Here is a 23,483-nt window from a genome sequence, read left to right as displayed (position 1 = left end):
GACAGACCAAAGACATTGTTAGGAGTGTTGGCATAGATGCCCCAGAGTGGTTAACATGCTGCCATTTGTCACCACCAGCATTGGTGTCAAGCAGAATGCCAATCAGAGCTGCTTTATCCTTGAGCTGTGGATTCCGCTCTGAGACAGGAAGACAGCGATGCTGAACTCTGTGACACGGCACAGAGACCGCTCCACTGGGAGCTCAACTGCAGCTAAAAGAGGTTATGACAGAATCAGTGGCACAGCCGCGGCCTCATCCCCCTCCTCTCTGCTCCGCTGTGGGAGAGTGGGGATCAGATTATCTCGCACTGGGAGAGAGAGCGGCAGGGCTCAGAGCAGCTGCTGATTCTGGGATACGATAGCCCAGTGGTATGCCGGATGCTACAGTGTTAGCATGATTTATGGCTTTCATCTTAAAACCTGAACTCCTAATTAGATGTTTGGTCATCCATGTTTAGATATATTTATTACGACAAAGGTAATTTAAAGAGGAAACAATGTCATGATCCCATTCAACATCTGCATCAGAACATTGGATTAGAAAATTAACCCCAGTCCTACACACAAAAGAAAAAAAACATAAGTGCACATCACACGGCTTAAAAAGGAAACAAGGGCAGAATTAATTAAACTGAATGATTTGAAGTGAAAGCAAAGCCACCGTAGCCAGATGGTCTGGCAGGCTGACCTGGTGGTGCATTCAGAACGCTGATAAAAGCGCATACAGACAGCCGAGCTCAGCGTGCTCCGACTGGGAGAAAGAGATCACATTGGTGGAGGGATTTTCCCTTGACTGACAAGTCACAGGACACTGGCTTTGACTCAAACCAGTTAAACCCATTTCTATTCTGATCCACACAGGGGAGATAATAAAAGATTTAATTGACAGAATTAAAATATGAAGGGGGGCGGGATCCAGAAGCAGCACATCCTTATAAGACATCTTTCATGTGTATGAACCTCCATGTTCTGCTTACCTGGGTATGGAACTCTGCCCTTTGTTACCAGCTCTGTCAGTAGTATTCCAAATGACCACACGTCTGATTTGATTGTGAAGCGGCCGTACAAAGCAGCTTCTGGGGCCGTCCATTTGATGGGGAATTTAGCACCTGGGAAAAAAAAAAAAAGAGTAAGTTAAAATTTTAAGCATGAGATCAAAAAAAGAGGTAATTGTACAAGAATAATAATAAAAAAAGAAGAAAAATTAAGACAGGTATCATTTCACTCCTACCATTTTTCATGGTGGGATGATTATATACAACATGCAGCTCTATCAGTCCCACTTTTGAATTCACTGCACATTTTTATCTATTCCAGATTGATTCCACATTTCAAATACAGGCTCTAATACACACATATATATCACATCCTTAATAATTGGACAAAAGTTCTTTAGCAACTTAAAAGAGAAACAACATTCTTTTAGTAACCATGAAGTAACCACTTCCTGGATGAGTTTGGTTTGAATGTTTAGCTGCTGCTGGTTCTGCTGATGGAACCAGAACCAAATCAGACAGAAGCAGGAAGAAATCTACCCCAAAGAGAGCTCTGCTAGGGATGCAGAATTGGGTCTGATTTCACTTTTTAAATCCCATCATGGATTCTGTTGAGAAGGGAGGCATCCAGAAGGTGCATGTTAGTGGCTTCCTGGCCTTACCCAACCCTTATGTGTAATAATCTAAAGCAGTCTTTCAAAGGTATTAAAAGATAGTCTTAAAAATACATCAGCAACCATGTTGAGTGCACCAGTGGCATGACGGTCCAAACACGCACCTTGACGAGCCGTGTACTCGTTGTCCTCTATGAGCCGAGCCAAACCAAAGTCTGCGATCTTACAGACCAGGTTGTCCGCCACTAAAATGTTGGCAGCTCTGAGGTCCCTGTGGATGTAGTTCATTCTCTCAATGAAGGCCATGCCGTCTGCGATCTAGGATGTGCAGCACAAAATAATGGGAGGACGTGTCAATGTGAGGAATACCCCATAATACTGCCAACACCACATTTCACTGGTTCTGTACAGTTGATTCATTTCTATAGCATAAAAATCCTCCCCTTCATGATGTTTGCAGCTGAGCAGGCAAGAATTTTATATAATTAAATGTCTTATTTAGCGTACCTGTGAAGCCATGTCTACCAGCTGTGGAAGCTTCAGATGTTTTCCATCTCCTTCTTTCAGAAAGTCCAGCAAACTACCTGTCAGAAGTAAAAAGAAAAAAGAAAAAACAACAAAAAAAACACTACAGTTAAGGAGAATCAACAAACCTGTGTGCACATAGCTAATGTACAGGAGTCTATGAACCAACCACAAAATATATGGCAAACAGACCCACTGAGGAGACATGAATGTTTTGGCACAGATAAATGTGGGACTTTTGTTCCCACTAATCTCAATCCTCATATGGATCTTTGCAACTAAAAAGAAATCTACTTTTCTTTTACTTTGTAACTAAACTCAAAACATTAAATCCAACTTAATGATCATGAGTTACACTGATGGAAGGTTATGCAGCACAAAACAATTATTATATGTGGGAAAATGTTTAAAATGATTTTCTACTTATATGTTAAGAGGTTATTTTAGCAAAGAAAACCACACCTTTTATAAATAAATTTTGCTTGATCTTCAAGTCTCAAAGGTGTGAGAATGTTCTGCAGCAGTCATTTAGAAAAGCAAAACAGATTTAAATAAGAAGTTAATCACCAACGTTAAATTGGCTTCTGTTAAGACTGAGGCAGAGAAAACACAATACAGTACAGGTTATTCAACTTCCAAAAATTATGTTATATGACTTACAGTTTGAGAGTTTCATTGTTGGTAATGCAGTTGTGTTCATAAATATAGGAAAGATTTTTTATTTTGTGTGTGTAGATACTGGCGAAAACTATTTCTATGCAGCAAATTTTTACACCTTACATATATTTCCCTTTTGAAACTAACAATAAATTTTGCACACCATGTATGGGAAGTGTTCCTGCTTAATCAGAGCAAAAACCGTCTGCTGGAGGGAGGAAGTGTCACCTTTAAGCAAGGACAATCTGTCAGGACTGATTGAGATTTATTGTGTAATGACTGGTTGGCAAAATAAATGTGCAAGACGGAGGGGGAAAATAAAAAAAACATGTAGAAGCAATCACCAGCTGGTCAATCCGCAGTCTGAAATACATCACATTCAGTCTATTTGCAGAATAAAATGATGCTGTTAAGAATAAACTGTCGCTTTGCATTAAAACAACCGCTGTTATATTCGAGTTAGCCATATGGTCAATGAGGGAGCGCATGCCGTCAGCAGTGCTCCAACTGATGAGGACACCATTTAGAAATGCTGTGCTGGCAAAATCCCTGCGGATATGAAGTCAAAGTGGCAAGGGCAAACTCTGAGTAAAAAAAAATATCAGACAAACATCATTTATGCCAACGTCCAGATGTTTGTTTGAAAGGAGGGAAGTCTTGCTCTTTTTCACAATGTAGCAACAACCTTCCAGTTCGCAACGTACAAACTAGCGAACCAGTTTGCCACTATGTAGTTGTATTTGTTTCCCACTATGATAAAGTCTAAGCTTTACGTGAGATTTCTAACTTTTGTTTTAAGTCTTTTTAGTGCATATAAACTTCTGAATTTGGACAAAGCTAAAAGATGTTTTGGACAATATCTCCTCATTCTGGTATTAAGCAAACCTAATTAATGTTGCTAATGCTAACTGACCTAAAAGTCTATTCTGAATTGTCAGAGAGACAAAAAAGTAGTTACACACCTTTTTATACAGTAAGTGTCTTTCTTGCACTAACTGTTTTATGAAACATATTTTTAAAGGAGGCAAATATGTCACTTTATAAAAAAAATTATGGTTCAGTAGAAAAATCTGCAAGGTGTATCAAAATCTGCTATAACATTTTCCAACTTATGCCTTTGAACTCTGCTTACCTTTACCCATGAACTCAGTGACAATGTAAATGGGCTCCTCAGACACCACGGCATAAAGCGGCACCAGCTTATCGTGTCTGAGTTTCTTCATGATCTGAGCTTCCTCCAGGAATGCCTCTGGGGACATGGTCCCTGGTTTCAGCGTCTTGATTGCCACTTTAGTGGTTCCATTCCATGTGCCTGAGTAAAAAAAACAAAAAAAAAAACAAGGCATAATCAATAACATTTTCCTATGAGGCACATAAAATGACTTAATGTGATCCTTTGATATTGCTCATTTCTGGGAGTTCTCCCATGTGCACAAAAAGACATCAGCCACTTCCTGGTTGGGTTCGACTTACTCATGCCCTGCTTACGTACAATGAGCCGAGGCTGGCCTTTATAGATGACTCATACTGACCAAACTCTACCAAGCTGAAGGACAAAGTAGGGCAAAATACACTCAGCATGCCATCTGAAATCAGAGTGACAGTACAAATGCTCCAGAAGCGTAGAGTAAGAAAGATTGACAGTAAAAAGTTGCAGCAGAGCAGGAAAAATCCTGAGCAAACAGAGCAGGAAGAGGCAGAATGAAATTCCTGGGATTACCCAGCGGAGGCTTGCATGTCAAGGCTTGCTGCAGGCCAGCCTTGGTTAAAGACAAGAGTCGCATTCGCTCAGAGGGGCCTGTCTGAAATGTAGGCTGGAGAAATGAAGCGTATGACGTGACCTGTGGTTACAGAACTCTGTCACAAAAAGAGCCAACAGCTATCAAAAATCAGCCTTCAGTATTTGGGCTGGTGAAGCAGCATGATGATCAGCTTCATTACTGACACACACCAATTAAACAGAGTTTACACACGCCAACCGTGTTTCACATTAAAACTGCATCAGCTATAAATAATGTAAAGAGGATCTTTATCTCTGTGTGTAAGCCCTAATGGCTGTGTTACTGTATGCCAACAAAGCTATTTGCCTTCTTTATTTATTCATAAGCCAAGTGTCGAGTATCAATACCACTAAGTAGATTTATCCTCAAGTGTTGCTGACATGGGCAGTACAACATGAATAGTTAAGGGCTGTGGAAACAAATGAATCCCTTTGTGTCCTACAGAACAAATCGGAAAGAAACATAGCAGTTAATGACTGAAACATGATTTTAGCAGATAAATGTGTGAACCATCACTCTGAACACCCCACTGCCAGCATCATGCTGTAGCGATATCAGCATCATGTACTGCTTTGCAAATGCCAGCCACTAGCAAGGAAGGTCACACTGTGCCTATGTCAAGCTATATTTCATTATCAAAATTGTAGATGTGCTCCAAGCAAAAATACGTAAATATTCTGCGAATAATTTGGAGTTATGTTACACAGAAACATCCATTAGTAGAGTGAATCTGCAAATGGACAAGTGTTCACTTGGACAGCAAAGCTGCTGTGTTTTAATAGTCATGTGCAACTCTGACAAAAGCAATGGTATTTATGGAACTGTACACCAAAATGAATAAAACAGAGAGATTGAAAAAGCACTCTATAAAAGTTTGCTGAGAATATTTACAAAAGTTACTTTTTTCACTTTCAGCTGACTATTTATGGTAAAAATACTCCACTGAGCTAAGAAAAGCAGCTACTGACGTATTCCTCTCAAACCCGCCTCCAGAAGCCAGGAGAAAGCCTCTAGCTGAGTCACTTGCTCTACGGTAAGTACCAAATGTATTTACAGTAAGCTCAGGCGCATCACAGTTTACCCAATTAATCTCTGACATTCAGCCTTATGCTTGAGTGCGGTGTAATCTGCGCCTTACCCATCCAGACTTCCCCGAAGCAGCCCTGTCCCAGTCTGACATCCAATCGGAGGGACTCTCGGGGGATTTCCCAGGCATCTTTAGCAAGTCCCTGAGTTTGCGGCTTCACCGTCGGGCACACAGTGGTCAGCTTGTAGCACAGACCGTCCACATGTTCTGGGGAAAAAAATAAAATAAGACAAACAGGCTGGAGTTACAAAACAGTCATGATGGACCTACGGAACAATAATCAAATTGGATAAAACAGAACATAAGCGGATGCACTTTTTTTTAATTTAATTGTGAGAAAGGTGGAAAACCAACAAGTCGTATTCATTATCTGACAAATGAATTAAATCCTCAATATAACCGCTCTCTTTAAATTGGCTTCTGCCAGGAGATCAAAAATAATTTAGAGCGATATGAAGGAGTACCGAATTTTGAACACAGTTAATATTTATTACTTGAAACTTTATTTTTTTAAATGACCAGACATCAATATATATATTTTTGAATTTTCAATAAACTCTTTGTAGTACATGCGTTAACATTCTGCCATGCTGTCAAGCTTTCTTGTAACAAACCAAAGGGGATTTTTTTTAGCAGCAGCTGACTGCTTATCAACTCTGTACAGATCAAAAGATGCATTTTAAACATTTATCTTAGCATCACATGATTTGCTTTTGGGGCAATAATGTTAACAAGATATTCTGCTCATTACAAATTTGTAACATGTAAGATTTAAAGATTTCAACCACAAATTTTTGGGTCTTGTAGAAAATGAGATAGACATCTCTTAAAAGCCAATAAAACAATGCTGAAGGACTGTTACTTTTGGGGAAAAAAGTGGTTCTTATTTGGAAAATTAAAAAAAAAATCTTCAGTCAGAAAAAACAACCAAACTCTTCTTATAACTTCTGACCAATAAATATTTATTGCTTATCATTGGTGATGAGTTCTCTTTAGCTCTTGCCACAGATTCTTATATATGAATACTTTTGGGATTTACTGTGTGACACAGCACCAATGAGAACACAACCTTTGTGACTAGAAATACACTTTTACAATAAAATAACTTAAAATAAGAATCGTTTTTATGAAATTCAGTTTCTAGTTTTAGAAGAATTTTTACATTGTCTTCTTTTCAGAATTGCTTCAGTTCATAGAAAATGATCAACATGACTAGTCATGACTTTAACAACTTTTTGAAGTACCACTAAAATGTCTGATCATTTTAAAAAAGTACTTCCCTTTTTGTATAATTCTGTTTTATTAAATCCAACACTGTGTCATGAGGAATGCGACTTTACCAACCCGAATCATTTTGCCATTCCATTTTTAAGACGCATTCCAGTGGTAACTCTTTTAATCCCATTTTGCTTTGCACATTTATAACCCCTCAACACTCTTAATATACTAATAAAATTCTGTCACCAGCTCTTGTCTTATCTTTAAGCATTGCATGGTTTATTTTTTATTCTTTCCTGATAAAATGTTCAGGGTTTCATACAATTTCTACGTGTGAATAATATTTTCCTCTACAGATGGAGGGAGTCTGAACTATTTAAATATGACCTCAATCTATGGCAGGTGCAAAATAACATTCCCTCTCCAAGACCATTGCTCATGTCTTTCCTTCCTTGTCAGCACTTAAAACAAAAACACCGCCCTGTTTCACTAATTATATTCATATCCTGGTTACACAACCGACAAACACAAGACATGACAGGTTGGAAGAAAAAGCAATTTAACCCAAGGGTTCTGTTCATAAAGGAAACAAATATTTGTGAAATGGCTACCTGAGAAAAATGTTTTACAAGGCAGCATACCTGTGTAATGTTTCACCAGCATCTGTAGTGACATAAACTGCGCTCGTGTAGTAATGTAATAACCCCCATTATCCAGCTTGCGGATCTTGTAGTGTTTGACGTTGTCTCCCTTTGTCTCGTCCCAGTCACGTAAAGAGAGAGAGTAGGCTCCTTTAAAATCCAAAGACATGAAGTTAAGTGCGGATCTCAGCAAAAATGGATAAATACTGGAGCAATGCATGTTGCCAGATGTAAACTGAGGAGGAAGTTTGCATTTCTAAATTTAATCTAAACATTTACAGAAATTCAGAAGGAAAAAGAAATCAATGTTTAGCTTTATGAGTGGGACATCAGCATTTACCCTTTCACATGCAGACTTTCAGAAGAGTCAAAAAATTCATTGCATTTAAACCAACTAGATATATAAAGGTCTTTCTTTGCCTAGTTTCTTTTTGAATGCATTATGTTACCTTTTGTTGTTTCGCTCTCTCTTATTAAGAAAGTACCCCTCTCATTTCCTGGTAGCAATAAGAGACGCTCAGTGTCTTTTCGGCTCAATTTCCCAAAGTACCACCTGCGGAAGAGGGGGAAGGGTGTCAAAAACTTGAACAAACTGTAGACGAGTGTGAGACGTTCTTATCAACAGAAGAACAACACATTTGTGATGCAATGTCTGAAAGTTGGACACCTGTCTAGTTCATGCCGTCTTAAAAATGGATCTGAATGTTTTTTTGTGCTTCTCATACGCTGGTAGCAAGTAAATATTGTGCATGCTCTAGGCACTACTGCTTATAACCCGATCTAATAAATATTTAGAGATTTCAAAAATTGTTTATTTCTATAAATAAGAAATAGGCTTGCAGCTCTAGACAATCTTACTTCTTTGAAAAACAGAGCACAGTCTATTTCCAGACACATCAATGAGTTCAGTCAGTTGTTTCATTAGGCGGTATCGCATCCCGTCGATAACAGGTGCTCACTTGAGTTTTTTAGACGTCTGGTGAAAGTAAATTGGCTGCTTTCCCCCCCAGTGTTTAAAACATCCGGCATTAATAAAACTGTCAGCGCTAAAGAGGAAAAATATTTTGTTGTCACACCTTGAGGAACTGAACAATAAGAAAACATAAGAAATTTGTTGTTTTTCCTCATTCCAAATCAGATATTTTTCATCTTAATCAGAAGAAAATCAGAAAAGAAGTTGGTAAACACGAGACTAACAAGTCGAATCTAAAGTTTTATGAAAATGCTTGAAAAAGTAGTAATTTGGCTTCTCACTCTTCAGACTGTATGGAGTCGGCTGGGGCCACATAATTGCTGGGGATGTAACCATTCTCTCCTGTGTTGATGGAGCGGGCCTCCCACCAGTCACCTTCCCTGAGGAGGCAAGTAAATCACCAATAAGAAGCATATTAAACAAACAAAAGCATTAGAGAGAAATCCATTCACTCTCGTATTCAGACTGCACAGCATACATGAAGATAAAAAGAAGCAAGGCCATTTCACGCGTCACTCGTATTCTATTGGGGCGGAGTTTAACCTTGAGTTAGAGCCTTGCTTTTCTCATCTAAACCTCTGCAGATAGAAGCATTAACCAAGACTTCAAATGGAAGTAAAGCAACAGGCAAGCAATAATCATTGTATTTATGGATATGGGTTGACTGTTTTGTTTCTGCTGGTCTTATTAATGATAAAATTATGTTTTGTACCGTTTAGAAAAGTGTCATGTGGTGAGAATATTAAATTCTTGTTTGAATCAAAAACTAAAGACAACTTTACAACAAGGCATCAAAAGTATCCTCGGGCTGGTTAGAGACCCAGCCTATTTTTGATACACAAAGATTTTCTAAAGTGAATTAGAAAAAAACAACTGCTATATCACTTCTATTTTTTTTATTTTTGGTTTATTATCCCTCTAATGCAGGGGTGTCAAACTCCAGTCCTCAACAGCCACTGTCCTGCAGTTTTTAGATGTGCCACAGGTACAAAACACTGTAATGAAAAGGCTTAATTACCTCCTCCTTGTGTAGGTACAGTATGTTCTCCAGAGCCTTAAAGACCTAATTATTCTATTCAGGTGTGGTGCAGCAGAGGCACATCTAAAAGCTGCAGGGCAGTGGCCCTCCAGGACTGGAGTTTGACACCTGCTCTAATGTGAATGTGCCACACACATCAGTGTTTATTCAGAGAGTAGCGCTAGATCGGCTCTTCTCCCACACCCGTTGCTACACACTGCGGGTCTGCTGGCTGAAAGAAGGACCGCACAGTTTTTACTTACTTAGAAAGAACTTTAGAAAAACTAAGATGGACAAATATGGGAGTTGCAGATATATCTGGTCAAGAAAGAACTTGGCACTATATAGTTATATAATATATAGTTATATATAGCGCAAACATCTAAATTCATCAGATGTTTTTTTTTTTTTTTAATGCTCTTAAATATCTGTTGTACATTTATAGGTACATGATCAAATTATCTTAAAACTCAAATTTCCCCAGTATCCCGTGGTGTGCAATATAGTTGTGCTAAACTCATTTAACATGAATGAGTTTATTGTTCAAAAGCCCATTTTCCCTCTCTATAAACAGCGACTGATACTTCAGTCCAAAACAGAGTTTCTGGAAAGCCGTCCCTTTCACACAGAGACGAGACGAGAAACAAAGATTACTGAAACTGCCTGTAGAAACCCAGAGTCTTGGATCAACTCCACAAAATTTCCTAATTGCAATATTTCACAAATTTAATATTGAATTTATTCAAATTTTCCATCTGCAGCTGCCACATTGTGGAAATCCTGAACAATGATCATGGGAAAGTCTGGTATATTTACTCAAGGTTCCCCAAACTGTGTGAATCTGGCCAATTACAGCCACAAGTCACTGTAAATATGTATAATGAAAAAGTTTTTAAGCTTTGCTTTTATTAAATTTAACCAATCAAATCATGCTAAATGAAATATTAAGTCAAATTTAATCACTGAACAGGACAAAATTGTTAGGGATAAATTAATTTTCTTAATTGATGAGACGTTTATAAAGCTCTAAAGAATACTGACATACAGACGGTTATATTTTTTTAAAAAAAAACAGCACTTGATCGGAAAATATACACTCCAGAAAATGCTTTCAAACTTTACAAATAAAAGATTACTTAGAAGAAACCCTGCAAAAAAATAAAGACATCAGATCCTAAATTTATCTGAACCAAATTCAGTGAGATCAAAAAGCAGATCTGAGGGCTTAAAATTAAGATGAGAGGAGCAGGGATGTAGAGACAGTGCGTCTGGTGGCATTTTGAAAGAACGTGGTTTAATCTGTCCTCTTCCCTCCTCTGCTTTGAAAGCAGATGGCATTTTCATCACTATAAAAGCCATGTGAGCCAGACAGCGGTGGGAAGGGAAGAGCCATGTGATGAACTGAGGAGCGCAAACTTGGAGCGCTGCCCATTTTCTCAGCTGTGCACACGTGGGAAAAGATTACAGAGCAGCAGCTGATGGGGAGATGGCAAAAATGAGTTTTCTCTGAGTAATTTATCATCTCTTTTGCACGCATAATCCACATTGTTGAGGTATTTTGTAATGTTGATTAGATTGACAAGCTTTATATTTGATTATATTCCAATACTCCAGAGTACCTGAAATTCATGTTATGCATTACAAAAAATATGTCAGGTTAATGTTATTCAGTTAAACAGCATAACTCAAATTTTAGCCACTAACTCAGAGAAAAGGTCTGTGCCGGTGCAGGTGAAAAGCAATGGGAACTTAACAGATGCTCCATTAATGAAAGCCATTAACCCAGACAGTTCTCAGCCCTGATATCAGACCTCAATTCAATAAGGGATTAAACAAAAAAGCTGAAAAGAGCACAAAGGAAACCACGAACAGACACAACCACGCAGCAACTTTAGTTATCCCCTGTAAAAATACAAGTACTCACGTGTTGTTGATAATCTGAAAGCGATCCCCTTTTCTGAACGACAGATCATCTGACGTCCTTGCTTCGTAATCATACAGGGCGACAAAAAAGGTCACTCCACCTAAAAACAAAAACTGAGGCTTAAGTATCTAGAAATAATATATGGTAAATACAGTTTAAAAACAGTTAATTTTCCACCTTAACCCTCCACTTTATACAAAAAAATATTACTTTTTAAATTAGTCGGTCAAATGACAATTTCAACTGATCAAATAATAAATCCTATATATTAGATAAAATATATCTGTTTTGAAGTATCCCACTTCCTGTGGGTCAGAGTGTGCTCTAAAAATACAACTGGACTGCTCAGCTGTGATTTATCTTGTTTATTGTTTTTAGGAACTCTTTGGGGATGCAGATTATTCCCACAGCATATCTCAAACTCGTCTTATGAGTGAATCATGCAATCTTATTCATTTATAATAAAATATTTTAATATATGTTGTGGGGAACAGAAATACAATTTATATTTGATATCAGGAAGGCTGAACATAGTACAGAAAAGTCACACTGTGTTACCCTTTTGAGCTTTTAACTTCTGCTCGTCAAGGAATGTCCACATTTTGGAAATGTTGGGAGTCTTTGAGAAATTTCAAAGTCAAGGTACAGGTCAACATTCTCCATGACAGAAGAGGTCAACTCCAGTCCTCATGAGCCAGAATGCTCCATGTTGTAGATGTGTCCCTAATTCAACATGCATGATTCAAACTACCAGATTAGCATGTCAAAGTTCTGCAGTAGCCCGCTTAAGAACCATTCATCTGATTCAGGTGTTCTGAACCAGAGACACAGCTTAAACATGCAGAGCCCTGCATCTTAAAGTCTTGTTTTAGAAAGAACAGATGAAGTCTACTGTTTACAGTTGAAAAAGCTAATCACGCTAACTGCTCATATGACAAACACAAGCGAAGATCTGAGTGTGACATCACTCCCTCATCAAACTTTTAACTTCCAAAGATACAGAATCAACACTATATGCAAGAACATGTTCTTTGTTGTGACATTTCCCTCTAAGCACTGCTATGATGATAAAGTCACAAAAACTCATCTCAATTTCTGACCCACTGCTAACTTTTAACATGCATGAAGGAAGTCAATGAATTTTGTGAATTATATTCCCTTTTTTTCTCCGTTCAGGAGAGTCTATGCGTGCTTTGCCTATCACAGACCTATTTTTGTTTTCTCTTCAGCCTTGGTGTTTTGCCTCACTCATTTCAAATGTCTAATTTGCATAACATCTGCTTTGTCTAACACCCTGTGAATAACAAATGTTCAGCTGCAGTTGTTTGAGATGGATCGACAACAGAAGGAAATGTTGAAACAAGGCAGAGTAAAAATCTTCGATCCCTAGAGGATAGAAACCAGCAGGTGTTGGTGAAGAAATAACAAATAAACTTAAGATAATTATGTTTCCCCAAAATAAAACAGATTGTGAGGCACCCTTTGAAAACGGACCTGTGATCACAGCAGGAAAGGGGTTGTTCACAGTCACGGAGGTGAACGATGTCGAGGCTCCACCAAAGGGGGTCATGGCCGAAGAAACTCCACCAAAGGGTGAAAGGGCAGTGGGGTGGCTGTTGTTCTGCGTCTTCATGGCTGGTGATTGACCCATAATTGTGGGTTCTGGCCCATAGTGGCCCAGGTGAGCACTGACTGGCACCACATTGGAGTTATCGGGTTGGTACTTCAGTGCCGGGCCCTTGGCTTCTTTACTCCTGACGCAACCCATCGTCAAGCCTGCAGGGAAGAAATATTGAAAATGAAAGCACAGAACTGTAGTTATTTTGAACTAGTATCCAATTTGGGTGGTGATAAACTGACAAAATATATTCTTCAAAGAGGATGTAAGAAATAGTTAGAATAGCAACTACAGTTAAATCTAAAGTTCTTCATCCTCCTGGCAAATCTAGGTTTAAAGAAGTGTTTTCATTTTACCAACTTGTTTCTTCTGACTGGAGATGATATTAAGGCTTTTTGACCAGACCAGAAACCCAGACTGAATCTGAGGAGGCAGCTAAACATTAGGGTGGCAGAACAGAGGCCTTCCATCTTCAAAGTCTTGGTACTCTTCAACAAAGACAAAATCATAAAACTACCAGAGGAAACATGCAAAAAAAGAATTTCCTTTTAGTAATGCCAATACAGACATTTCCATTAGTTATTAAACTGGGTGTGACTGGTTTTCACGTGGTTTGTTTAATAAAATGTAAATTAACAAGTTCTTCTTACCAACTTTATTGTTCAAAGGATTTATAGATGTGAAGATTAGATACTGGAGAAAGTGTTGACATAACTTGACGTAACCCGTCCCTCCCCTCCCTAGTGCTGTGTGCTTGTATTGTATTAAAAAAAAAAAAAAAAAAACCTCCTGTTGTATCATCACTTTTTTAAAATGTTTACTCTTAAGAGAAGTATTTTCTGCGATTACATATAGTGATAGATTTATAGCCAAAATGATGCAAATAATTTTGCTACTTTAATCCTCATTGTCATATTGATTACAAAATATTGAAATGAAATTTTACATTTATGTCGACCTCTAATTTAATCACACCATTGGTATACGATTTAAAATAGGGGAAAAAACATTTCCTGACATAAATTCTCTACTGCATGTAAGTCTTATATCTTCGGCAACCATTTCAGATTTTTATGATTTGATGGATAAAATAATGTTCAAAGCATGCAACTGTATCTTCAAGTTCTATTTATGTGGCCCTCTAGAGTCTTGAGAGTCACCTAAATAGTTATGGAGGGCCGGATTTGGCCCGTGGACCTTGAGTTTAACACAGCAAGTTCTAAAGGAAGTGGGCAGGACCTTAATCCGCCGATGACTGGCTGTATGAGTCGTGCCACACCCAGTAGGAGAGTAAACACCGTCCTTTATAAATCAATAATTGAGATTATTGCTACATCAGTCCTGAAGAGAAATATGAGCTGTGTGTAGTGTAGGAGTTGGTGCATGTGTCATCAACTGCTGCTGAACTCAACACCGACGCGTTTTTCTGTCACATTTGGCCTCTTCGTTAAAATTACTTCAGTACGGTTTACGTGTGTCAGAGCTACAGATCAAATCAGAGAGCGTACTGCTTTCAGTGACTCATATCCTGGTATCTGACAGACGTTACGACAGTTTCGAGTACCTGCATGTGACACCTCCCACAAGTATGTAACAGTGTGGACTGCATGTCAGAACGCAGGAAAAATATTGCATATGCTGCAGCTGCCTACAGCATAAAGCAAGTAAATAAAAAAAACAATAATTTTAGAAAAAACATGCATATTGTGCCCTAGTGAGGGTGCTCCTATCCTTGGTATGAAAATAATGAGTCGATCCTTGTGTCTTACTCTCTAAAACTGCTATAAAATTACCTCAAATACAAGAATTTGATGGATCCAACTAATAGAAGAAAAGAGTTGAATTTGGTGCTACACTAGCCAGGCCATTGCAGTCAACATGTTCTGTATGAAGCAAACCATAGAATAATGAGCTGGTTTTTACCAGGTTAGTGCAGAGTAACAGTGTCAAATATTGCTATTTGCTAGTATTTTTACTATAAATGCATCAAGATATAAAAAGAGGTTTTATTGAAGTCTATAAAGAAATTGTGATCATAAGTGTTCAGTAGTTGTCTGGCATACCTAAAATTATAAATGTTCAAACAATATTTAATGCCAGTTTTCTGTTAAATTTATGTCTTATGTTACAAAATATGTTTATATGGTCCAAAATGCATCAAGAGAAGATAAGAGGCATGTTAGAGCAAAAGACGCAAAATGTAACAAAAAAATATTTGATTGACTTGAAAATTCTTTGCAAAGTACCTTGACATGACATTTGTTATGAAATGACACAATATAAATAAACTGAATTTAAAAGATTTTTTGTAAAAATTAATGGCAAAAAGTTGCAAAAGGAAAAAAAAGCACAAAAATGTTGAATAATTTTTAAATAACAAATTTGAGTCAAGGTAAAAGAGAAATTAGATTTTTAAGTCTTAATAGAGTCAGATTTTAATTGCAACCATTTAACTTTTAGAATATGTAATGTGTTTTATCCAGTCATCCTCATTCTATATGTTGGCCTTTCTGCAACAGAAAACAAATGGTTACATTTACTGCATTTGGAGTTAAAAAAAATGAAATTCTTTGAAGCAATTCACCAAATGGTTTCCGTAAAACAGCTTTGCATACACAGAACAAATGGCACTGTCCTCCTTCCCAGCTCAAACATTAAAAAGGACAAAAGCATAAATTCTTCCAACAAAAACTATCCATTTGTAGATTACATTGTGGCCTCAACTGTGAGCTGAAAAACGACTAGCTAATCAAACTTTTAGTAAATATTTGTCAAAAATGAGACAGTATAATTAGCATTGTGTCTCTTGTAATTAAAAAAACAACACTCTTTCCAAGTCTTGATTAATTAAAGGGAACTATTTGATCAAAGAAACCAAACTTAAGGCTGCTCAGAGCAAGTTAAATTGTTGTACTGACTTGTAAAGCTTGGATACAGTTGAAGTCCAACATACCACAGCATACTTTTGGTTTTCTTCTCGGTTTTGTTTGATTATTATGCTTTTATATCATTATAACAATATTATATTGTGACAAATGGAGTGAAGGAAAGCTCTGTTCTTTGTAGACTTTGGAATAATTAGAAACATACAATAGAACATATTTAAGAGGTTCGGTAAAAACTCCCCAATAGCATTTAGACTCCAAATCTGCTATATGGTATGGGTATATGGTGTTATATGGTAACAACAGAAAAGAGGGTTATGTGGACTTCTTGTTTTGGGCAGCAGTCCAACTAAATTTCAAATCCAACAAAAATTTACTATAATATGCCAAATGTGTTGAACCACACTAAGACTAATGGCCATGGCCTCTGAAAAGCTGCACCAAACCTGGGGAAGTCCAAGAATCAATCCATGGATCTATTTGTAGGATATAGAATATTGACTTTCTTCTAATGAATAAACAGTGTTAACAAAAAAACACAAAGGGAAGAGAAGCAAAATAAATGGGAGATCAAGAGGTTTGCCTTAAACTTTTTTTTTAGTTCAGCAGTTCTCACAACTTCAATTATGTAATTCTCACAACAGATCTCTCTAATGACTGCCATTTTAGTTTTATTTGTTAAACAAATTCTTATTGTGATAACTACAAGAACAAGTGCTAAGAGGGTTTGCAGCGGCAGAGGCAGTGATTTCTAAAATCATGGTCAAATGTATATTTTATGTTGGATTTTAAATTCTGTACTAGCTTTCTAATATCAGCACCAAAAAAAATGCATGACCTTAACCCTAACCCTCTGACCCCATTACTTCCTACATGTCAGATTCAGCCTTATCCCCAATGTCTGCCAGACTCTGTAGCTGTGCTTACAAAAAAATAGCAAAACAGAGAAGAGTCCCAAATGAGAAGAAAAAAAACAGCTCAGTGTTAAAAATTTCAGGCAGGCTGTGGCTAACAAATGTAGAAACAAACATAGGTAAGCATTTTCCTGTTATTCAAAAGTTTTACTTGGAAGCATTAAATGTCTGAGGCAGAAAACCAGCATTTTCTGTATCTTTTGACGACGTGTTCAAATATTTTGATTCAAATTAACAAAGAGTCATATCAAAACACAGAGCTAGCATTTGCATAGTGGTTTACCTAATGAAAACATTGTCAATACGAACAAGATGTGAGCTTATTGGAAACTGTTGAATCAAATCCATCCTTAGAAACAAATTAAAAAAAGCTACATTCGTACTGTACTACTTGGGAACTGTCCAAAAAATAAAACCAGGGAACCACATTATTATTCTTTAACTGCGTTTTCAAGCCTAAACATGATTTTGTTATTGCAGTACCAGATGATAGATTAGTCCTAATCAAATCCAAAGTATCTGAAAGGCTTTATAATATTGTAGTTTTTAAGGATTAATACAGGAGTTCCTGACACAACTCAATGGCCAATTTGTGTTGTTAGAGTGCAGCCTGTGGTTTTATGTTAGCTGCAACCATACTTATAAGCAGAAAACTGCCAATTTTTGGTTACCTCAGAGCTTATTTCCATGCAATTACATTCAGAGTGAGAGACTGCACTGACAGCTGAATTTCCCTGTGTCTGTGTTAGTCTCAGTTTATACGGCCGGACAAAATGTTCTGTTGGCTTTGACAACACAAAATTAAATGAAGTCATTCTGAAATATGCCAAGAGTTCAATTATCAATGGGTCAACATGCTAGCTCTACCCCAGTTCTTTAGTGAGCTGCAGAGCATGAAAACAAACATATTCCCTGAAAATATTAATTGAAAGACTAGACTTCGTCACGAATTTTACATCCCCAATACTGCTCATTGGTGATTCTGGATCACTAACATCTGAAGTCAGTGTGATATCCACCCCTTGATAAACATGAGGAATTTAAACACGTTTGTAGAGCAGTGATTCATTCTGAGACCGTTATAAACCAATCACAAGCCTGAACAAGCCCACATCAGGTGAGTATTTGTGGTTTGTCAAACTGGTTCAACGGCCTACACTTTTAGTCAAGAAGTGAAACTCGGACAAAAACAAGTTACTGGTGAGAAAATATCATGCCCAGAATCTCAGGAGAATGTTTTGAAGATTTTCTTATCTGGTAAAACTCTTGAGTTTTATCAGTATATCTATTTGCACTCCCTAAATTCTCTGGATTCTTGTTACGTTAATCTTGTGCAAAACATGTTTTGTGTGAGCTTCAAAAAGTTACATTGCAAAAAGAAAACAAAAGTGTGACATGATCATCTCTCATAATTTAGTCCTACAAGAAGAACGATACTGGCTTCTCCCTTCTCAGTTACATCAGCTTTTTCATGTACACAAAACAAAAGCACCTAGTGGAGCTTTCTCAGAGGAGCAACACGCAAACAAACCCAAGCCCCAGATAACATAACAAAAACACTGAGCAGAACAAACGCTTGTAAAAATCAGTGTCCTTACACTGAAAGTCAAAGCTAAAAAATTAACCAAAAATACACCAATTAAAATTTAATTGGTGTATTTTTACCACCACAAGATGCCTCAACAGTTTTAAACACGCAGCCACAGAAACAAAGATCAGTCAGTCTTAAACATTTAACAAAGCAGAATGAAACCAGTTTTAAACAAGAAAATTGTTTGTGACAATTAAAAAAGAAAATGCATAAATAAATATCACAAAAATTCCTTGTGGGACAACTCAGCTTTATGACAAATTAAATTCCTTGCACAACACTGTGTCCTCTCTGTAATGGTCTCCTAAATGGGGCTTTTATACACACAATGACATAAACAGAAAGAAATGTGTTACTCTTGTGCTTCAAACTCAAATGGTGATGCAGGTCACATATTAAAATTCAGCCCCTTTAGCTGCAGGTTATTTTCTTGTGGATGGCCCAACAACAGTTTTAAGGATAATGAACTGTGAAGTTTTGACTTTTTGAGCTTCTCAACAACTCCTAAGAACTCTTCATAACACAACTAGAATTTTTAATAAACCTCAAATCGCTTCAGTCTGTAATTTGTTCTGACTTGAGTGTAGTATAACTGAGTTATGCCTACTTGCATAAGTGAGTTATGACAACTGAGTTATGCAAGTAAGCATTATATGTTTGCTTTTCTGTTTATAACATTAATCTAACAAATTGGTCCTATACCTATAAACAAGAAAAAAATATCAGAAAACTCTGCCAATACATATTTTATGGGGAACTTCTCCCTCACAGTAACAATACACAAAAGACACCGTTATTTGGTCAACTGAATGCTGGGGCCAGACCCCATCCAAGGACATGTGGAGCTTCGTGCCAGACAGCCTGTGATGCCATGTCAGATTAAGGAGACACAGGCTGTTGCTTCCCACAGGGCCCAACAACAATACTGCAGCACTACAGGCGGGACGCTTTTCTTTAGCTGCCACACATCTAAACTGAGAAAGAGAAACAAAGATTTTCTGAATGCATCCTTTGAAACTGTCATCCTGAAACTCTTTTATCATGAGAGATTTCTACAAGCAGCCTCATGTATGTCAGTTCACTAGACCAACATGCACAGATGCAACAGAAGATTGTTGCACACTTATACTTTTCGTGAGATGAAAAATAATGTAGACCCAAACTATAGTGAATAATGAAATAATATTAAACTCTGCAGAGGCCGTTTGAGTTCCCACCTTATGTAACCTTTACTGTCACTGTGGATTAATCTGAGACAATGGAGACCTTTGCGGATTCAGAAATCACCACACCACATAAACTGAGGTTTTTATTTCACAGAAATTAAGGATGACATAGTTTCCCTTCCTGGAAATGTCTTGCAAGAGAAATAAGACACCCCAACACTGTATGGTTGCTGTTTTTAACCATCCTATAAAGATAAGGGTTTTGTCTGCACACACAGAAAGGTCCATTGAAATGAATTGGTTAATAGCTGTTCTGAACATGCATAATAAGCCATTTCAACACATGCACCACATCTGACATTTTGTAGTTATTTCCCTGATGGCAGCTCATGAGAAGACAAATCAGATTACATCAGATGAGTCTGACCTTCAGTTGCTTTGTAGTACATGTATGCACATGTTACACTATTGCAAAGCACAAATAGTAATGCTAATTCAAGCCAGTACACATTTTAATTTGTATAATAACGCATGTTCTGCTTATGAAGTGTTAGAATCTATTTCACAAGGAGAATCCAACCGCAAAGTGATTCTCTTGATTTATTTTAGAAAAACGGTGCGTTTAGAAAAGTATTCACACTCCATGAACTTGCCAAAAGGAGCTGAAAAGTTGGGATTATGGACCCCTGACTGTTATTCAGGAATGGTACGAATGTGGCCTCCAGTAAGTGGCAACCAATGCGAACCCAAACTTTTTGTAATTTTTTAGAATGATATTTACAGTGAGAAAAGTAATCTTTAATTTGGGCCATTAGTTTTATGGCAAAATAATTCATTAAACTTGGCTAAATATACCAAGGGCTTTTGAAGTTCTCATCTTTGCTGCTGGGAAAAGACAAAAAATGTTTTCTAGAGCAACAAATTGTAAACATTTGATGCAAAGTTGGGAAACTGTGCACCTGACCTTTATTATAGTAAACATCTGAAATCCTTTCTCAAACATACAATAGTTTGTTCTACTTTACTTAATTTATGGCTGAGTAGGAATAAATAAAATTTGCATTCAAAATATTTTTTTATTTTAAATAGGAACATAAACATGGCACTATGAACTGTTAGCATACTGCATGAAGGTTAAAAAGAATCCAATATTAACATTATCTGACTAAGACATTTTGAACTTTTTTCAATCATTGCTTTGAGTAACCATTCATCACATAAAAACATAATACAATATTTCAGAGCGTGCAACAAAAATTGAAAAACTTTAAGAATGCAATTTTGCAAAAATGATGTTAAAAAGCTTATTTGAAAAAAAATGAAAAAGGAGAGATGTCTATTTCTTTTTAATCAGAAATAAACCCGTGCAAACGCTTTCTTGAGAAAGATGCTACACTGTTCACATAAACAGCTGCAAACGGAAAAAGAAAAATGCAAAAATAAAACCTGTGTTCACACCTGTCATTAACATGTGTCTGTGGAGAGACGATCGCAAATGAGGGGCTCTCAGTGGGTCACACACATTCACACTTGTTATTAGAATTCATCTCAGGAGTCAGATCAGCACTCACTCCAGCATTTTGCATGCAAATAAACCTCACTTCCGCTTTCAATGACCAAATGGCGTTTAATTGGCAGGTGGCAGCATTGACAGCATTAAAGTCAGATTGTAATGATAAAAGCCAGTTTGAATAGGTTGTGATAAGAAACTTCCTTTTCTTTGTTTCTTTGTTTGTATGAATGACATCTTTCTAGTAAAGAACTTCAGGCATGTACCAGGCCGTTTTGTCAAATGTCTTGAGAGATTTACTCGATCACTGCGGCATTTCAAGAAAATCCTCGTGAGCTTCTGCAGTAAGCAGCCCCTTTGAAATAGCTCAGGGGTAAATACCAGCTCATAAAATCTACAACCAAAACTATTTCAGCAGAAACCAGCTCCCACTAATCGAACCGGGTTATTCTCCATGCTGCGGCTTGTCCTCATCTTCAATCTGGGCTGCCAGCAATGCCAATCACAGTGATTGGAGGGAAGCGGCCAGCGGGAGGGGAAGCGGGGAAGGCGAGGGGGGATGAAGGGTTGGACTTCCTTCCGAATCCATTCATGCTTTTTGAGGCCACCTGCTGTGCCTGTCAAAGGCTGGGGGAAAAAAAAGCGAGCCATCTTTCAGCTATAAAATTGAAGAGCAGCTCCCACTACATAGCTGGGAAATCTTGCGAATTCTCCTTTTGCAGGTGGGGACGTCCCGTGACAGCCTAGGTTCTCTCTGTTCCTGGCACAAAATCGTGGAAGTCTCTAATCAGCAAATTGTAAATGATGATGCAGAGTCTTATTTGTGTCATGAGGCCACCCAAGGAGTATGTGAGGATCCTCAGCAGCTCTAGTTAAATCCAAAGTCCCTGAACCCCGGCCAATGCCACCTGTTCCTGCTCCTCACTCCTCCGCCAACAGTCCTCTTGCTTCCAGCTGTGAGCGAGTGCCTCTGTGTGAATGTGTGTGGTTATGTGTGGAAGTGGAGGAGACACAACTGTCCGGCCAACTGGGGCTGTACTGACAGAGAGGGATTACCGTGGAGGAGGATTACTGGGCCACTGGAGTATACCAAACAGAGATATTCAGTAAGGGAGACAGTTATAACAACAACCATTGCTGCAGGATGTTAGGAGTACATGAGGTTGAGATCTTCCTGCTCCATATTGCAATGATTTGTTGAAACTAACCCGCATTTTCCTATGCGTCTCCTTGTTATTCCCCAAACTTCAGAAACTCCATCTGTAAAGTCTTGATGAGGTGTGAGCATAAAGATGAACCCATTGGTTAAACATTAAAACTATGAGAAATGTTATACATGTCTGACCAATTGGGCATCCAAGTAATCCTTTTCAATATTGCACATATCTGTACAGAAATCTGCATATCTTAGGGGCACCTTCACAATAAAAGCATGTGAGAATTCAGAAAAACTTTTGGAAAAAGCTTAAATAAGAAGTTTTGGAGACTCCCATGGGTATTGTTTTAAAGGCCTCCGACAGCTGAGGCCTGCAGCAGCTGATTGAGTATATTCAGAGTGTGTGTGGGGGAGAAAAAAAAATGGGTGAGGCAAACAGAAAAGAGGAGATTGTTAACTCTTAATTAGCAGGGCAAATAAACATTTCTTAAAAACTCAAAATGCAGCTCTGAGTTGTTCTGTTTTCTCCGTGTACAGTTCATTTAGAAACTGCTAAATAAATAAATTCCGACAATAATTGTTGTGGCTCTCCTGAGGACATTTTAACAAACTAGCTTGGAAAACTCGAATCCCGGAGCAGATCGGAGTAAGCATTAAACCGACTTTAGTGACATTGTACCACACCAAAGTTAACTCTCCTGCTCCTTTCACCAACTTTTACTGGCTGTAGACCGCAAGGCCCTGCTCACTCCACTTCCACGACAAAACGTGACTTTCCCGTGTTTCTAAAGGCGGGCATTTCTTACCTTAAAACCAACCTTAGCAGCGTCGTACGTCGGCTACATGCGTCCTGTGATCGTTTTCCCCCCCCTTCTGTCCTCCAACACAAGGCGCTTTGTAGTTTCTCGTGGAAGAATCCAAATAGGAGGAAACAGCCGACACAAGCGCTCTGAACGTGGAATCTCAGTCTTCCGTCTGTCCCATGCCGATTAACTACTTCACCAGCTCCCAATAAGTCCTTCACTAGGGTCCTTTCTTTGTATCCCTACACAGAGAGGACACTCAGCCACGCCAGAAAACAATGCTTAACGTGGCGGTAAACACGCGAGGTTAAGTGTAAGGAATCGCCGGCGGATGGTAGGTGAGGGTCGCCCAGAAAAGACACACAACAATAGCAGGACTAGTACAGAGGAGAGGCAATGAGGCCAAA

At 38.0% G+C, this 23,483-nt stretch overlaps 1 protein-coding gene across 2 annotated transcripts in view; it reads right to left on the bottom strand.

Moving 5' to 3' along the window:
- yes1 (YES proto-oncogene 1, Src family tyrosine kinase) overlaps positions 1-23,483 on the bottom strand; it is a 26,594-nt gene extending 3,111 nt beyond the window's left edge. Inside the window, exons 1-11 of one of the 2 annotated variants that reach the window (XM_032565760.1) lie at positions 23,080-23,483; positions 12,928-13,209; positions 11,434-11,533; positions 8,773-8,871; positions 7,968-8,071; positions 7,519-7,668; positions 5,711-5,866; positions 3,924-4,103; positions 2,117-2,193; positions 1,774-1,927; positions 978-1,109 (exon numbers count right to left, since the gene is read on the bottom strand). In XM_032565760.1, the coding sequence (XP_032421651.1) occupies positions 978-1,109; positions 1,774-1,927; positions 2,117-2,193; positions 3,924-4,103; positions 5,711-5,866; positions 7,519-7,668; positions 7,968-8,071; positions 8,773-8,871; positions 11,434-11,533; positions 12,928-13,201 (1,426 nt within the window). In that variant the 5' untranslated portion in view covers positions 13,202-13,209; positions 23,080-23,483. The remainder of the gene's footprint in view (positions 1-977; positions 1,110-1,773; positions 1,928-2,116; positions 2,194-3,923; positions 4,104-5,710; positions 5,867-7,518; positions 7,669-7,967; positions 8,072-8,772; positions 8,872-11,433; positions 11,534-12,927; positions 13,210-23,079) is intronic. The other variant, XM_032565761.1, reaches the window with a different exon arrangement.

The sequence above is a fragment of the Xiphophorus hellerii genome, chromosome 6 (assembly GCF_003331165.1).
Source record: "Xiphophorus hellerii strain 12219 chromosome 6, Xiphophorus_hellerii-4.1, whole genome shotgun sequence".
Classification (NCBI taxonomy): domain Eukaryota; kingdom Metazoa; phylum Chordata; class Actinopteri; order Cyprinodontiformes; family Poeciliidae; genus Xiphophorus; species Xiphophorus hellerii.
This window is presented reverse-complemented; position numbering and strand designations above follow the sequence as displayed.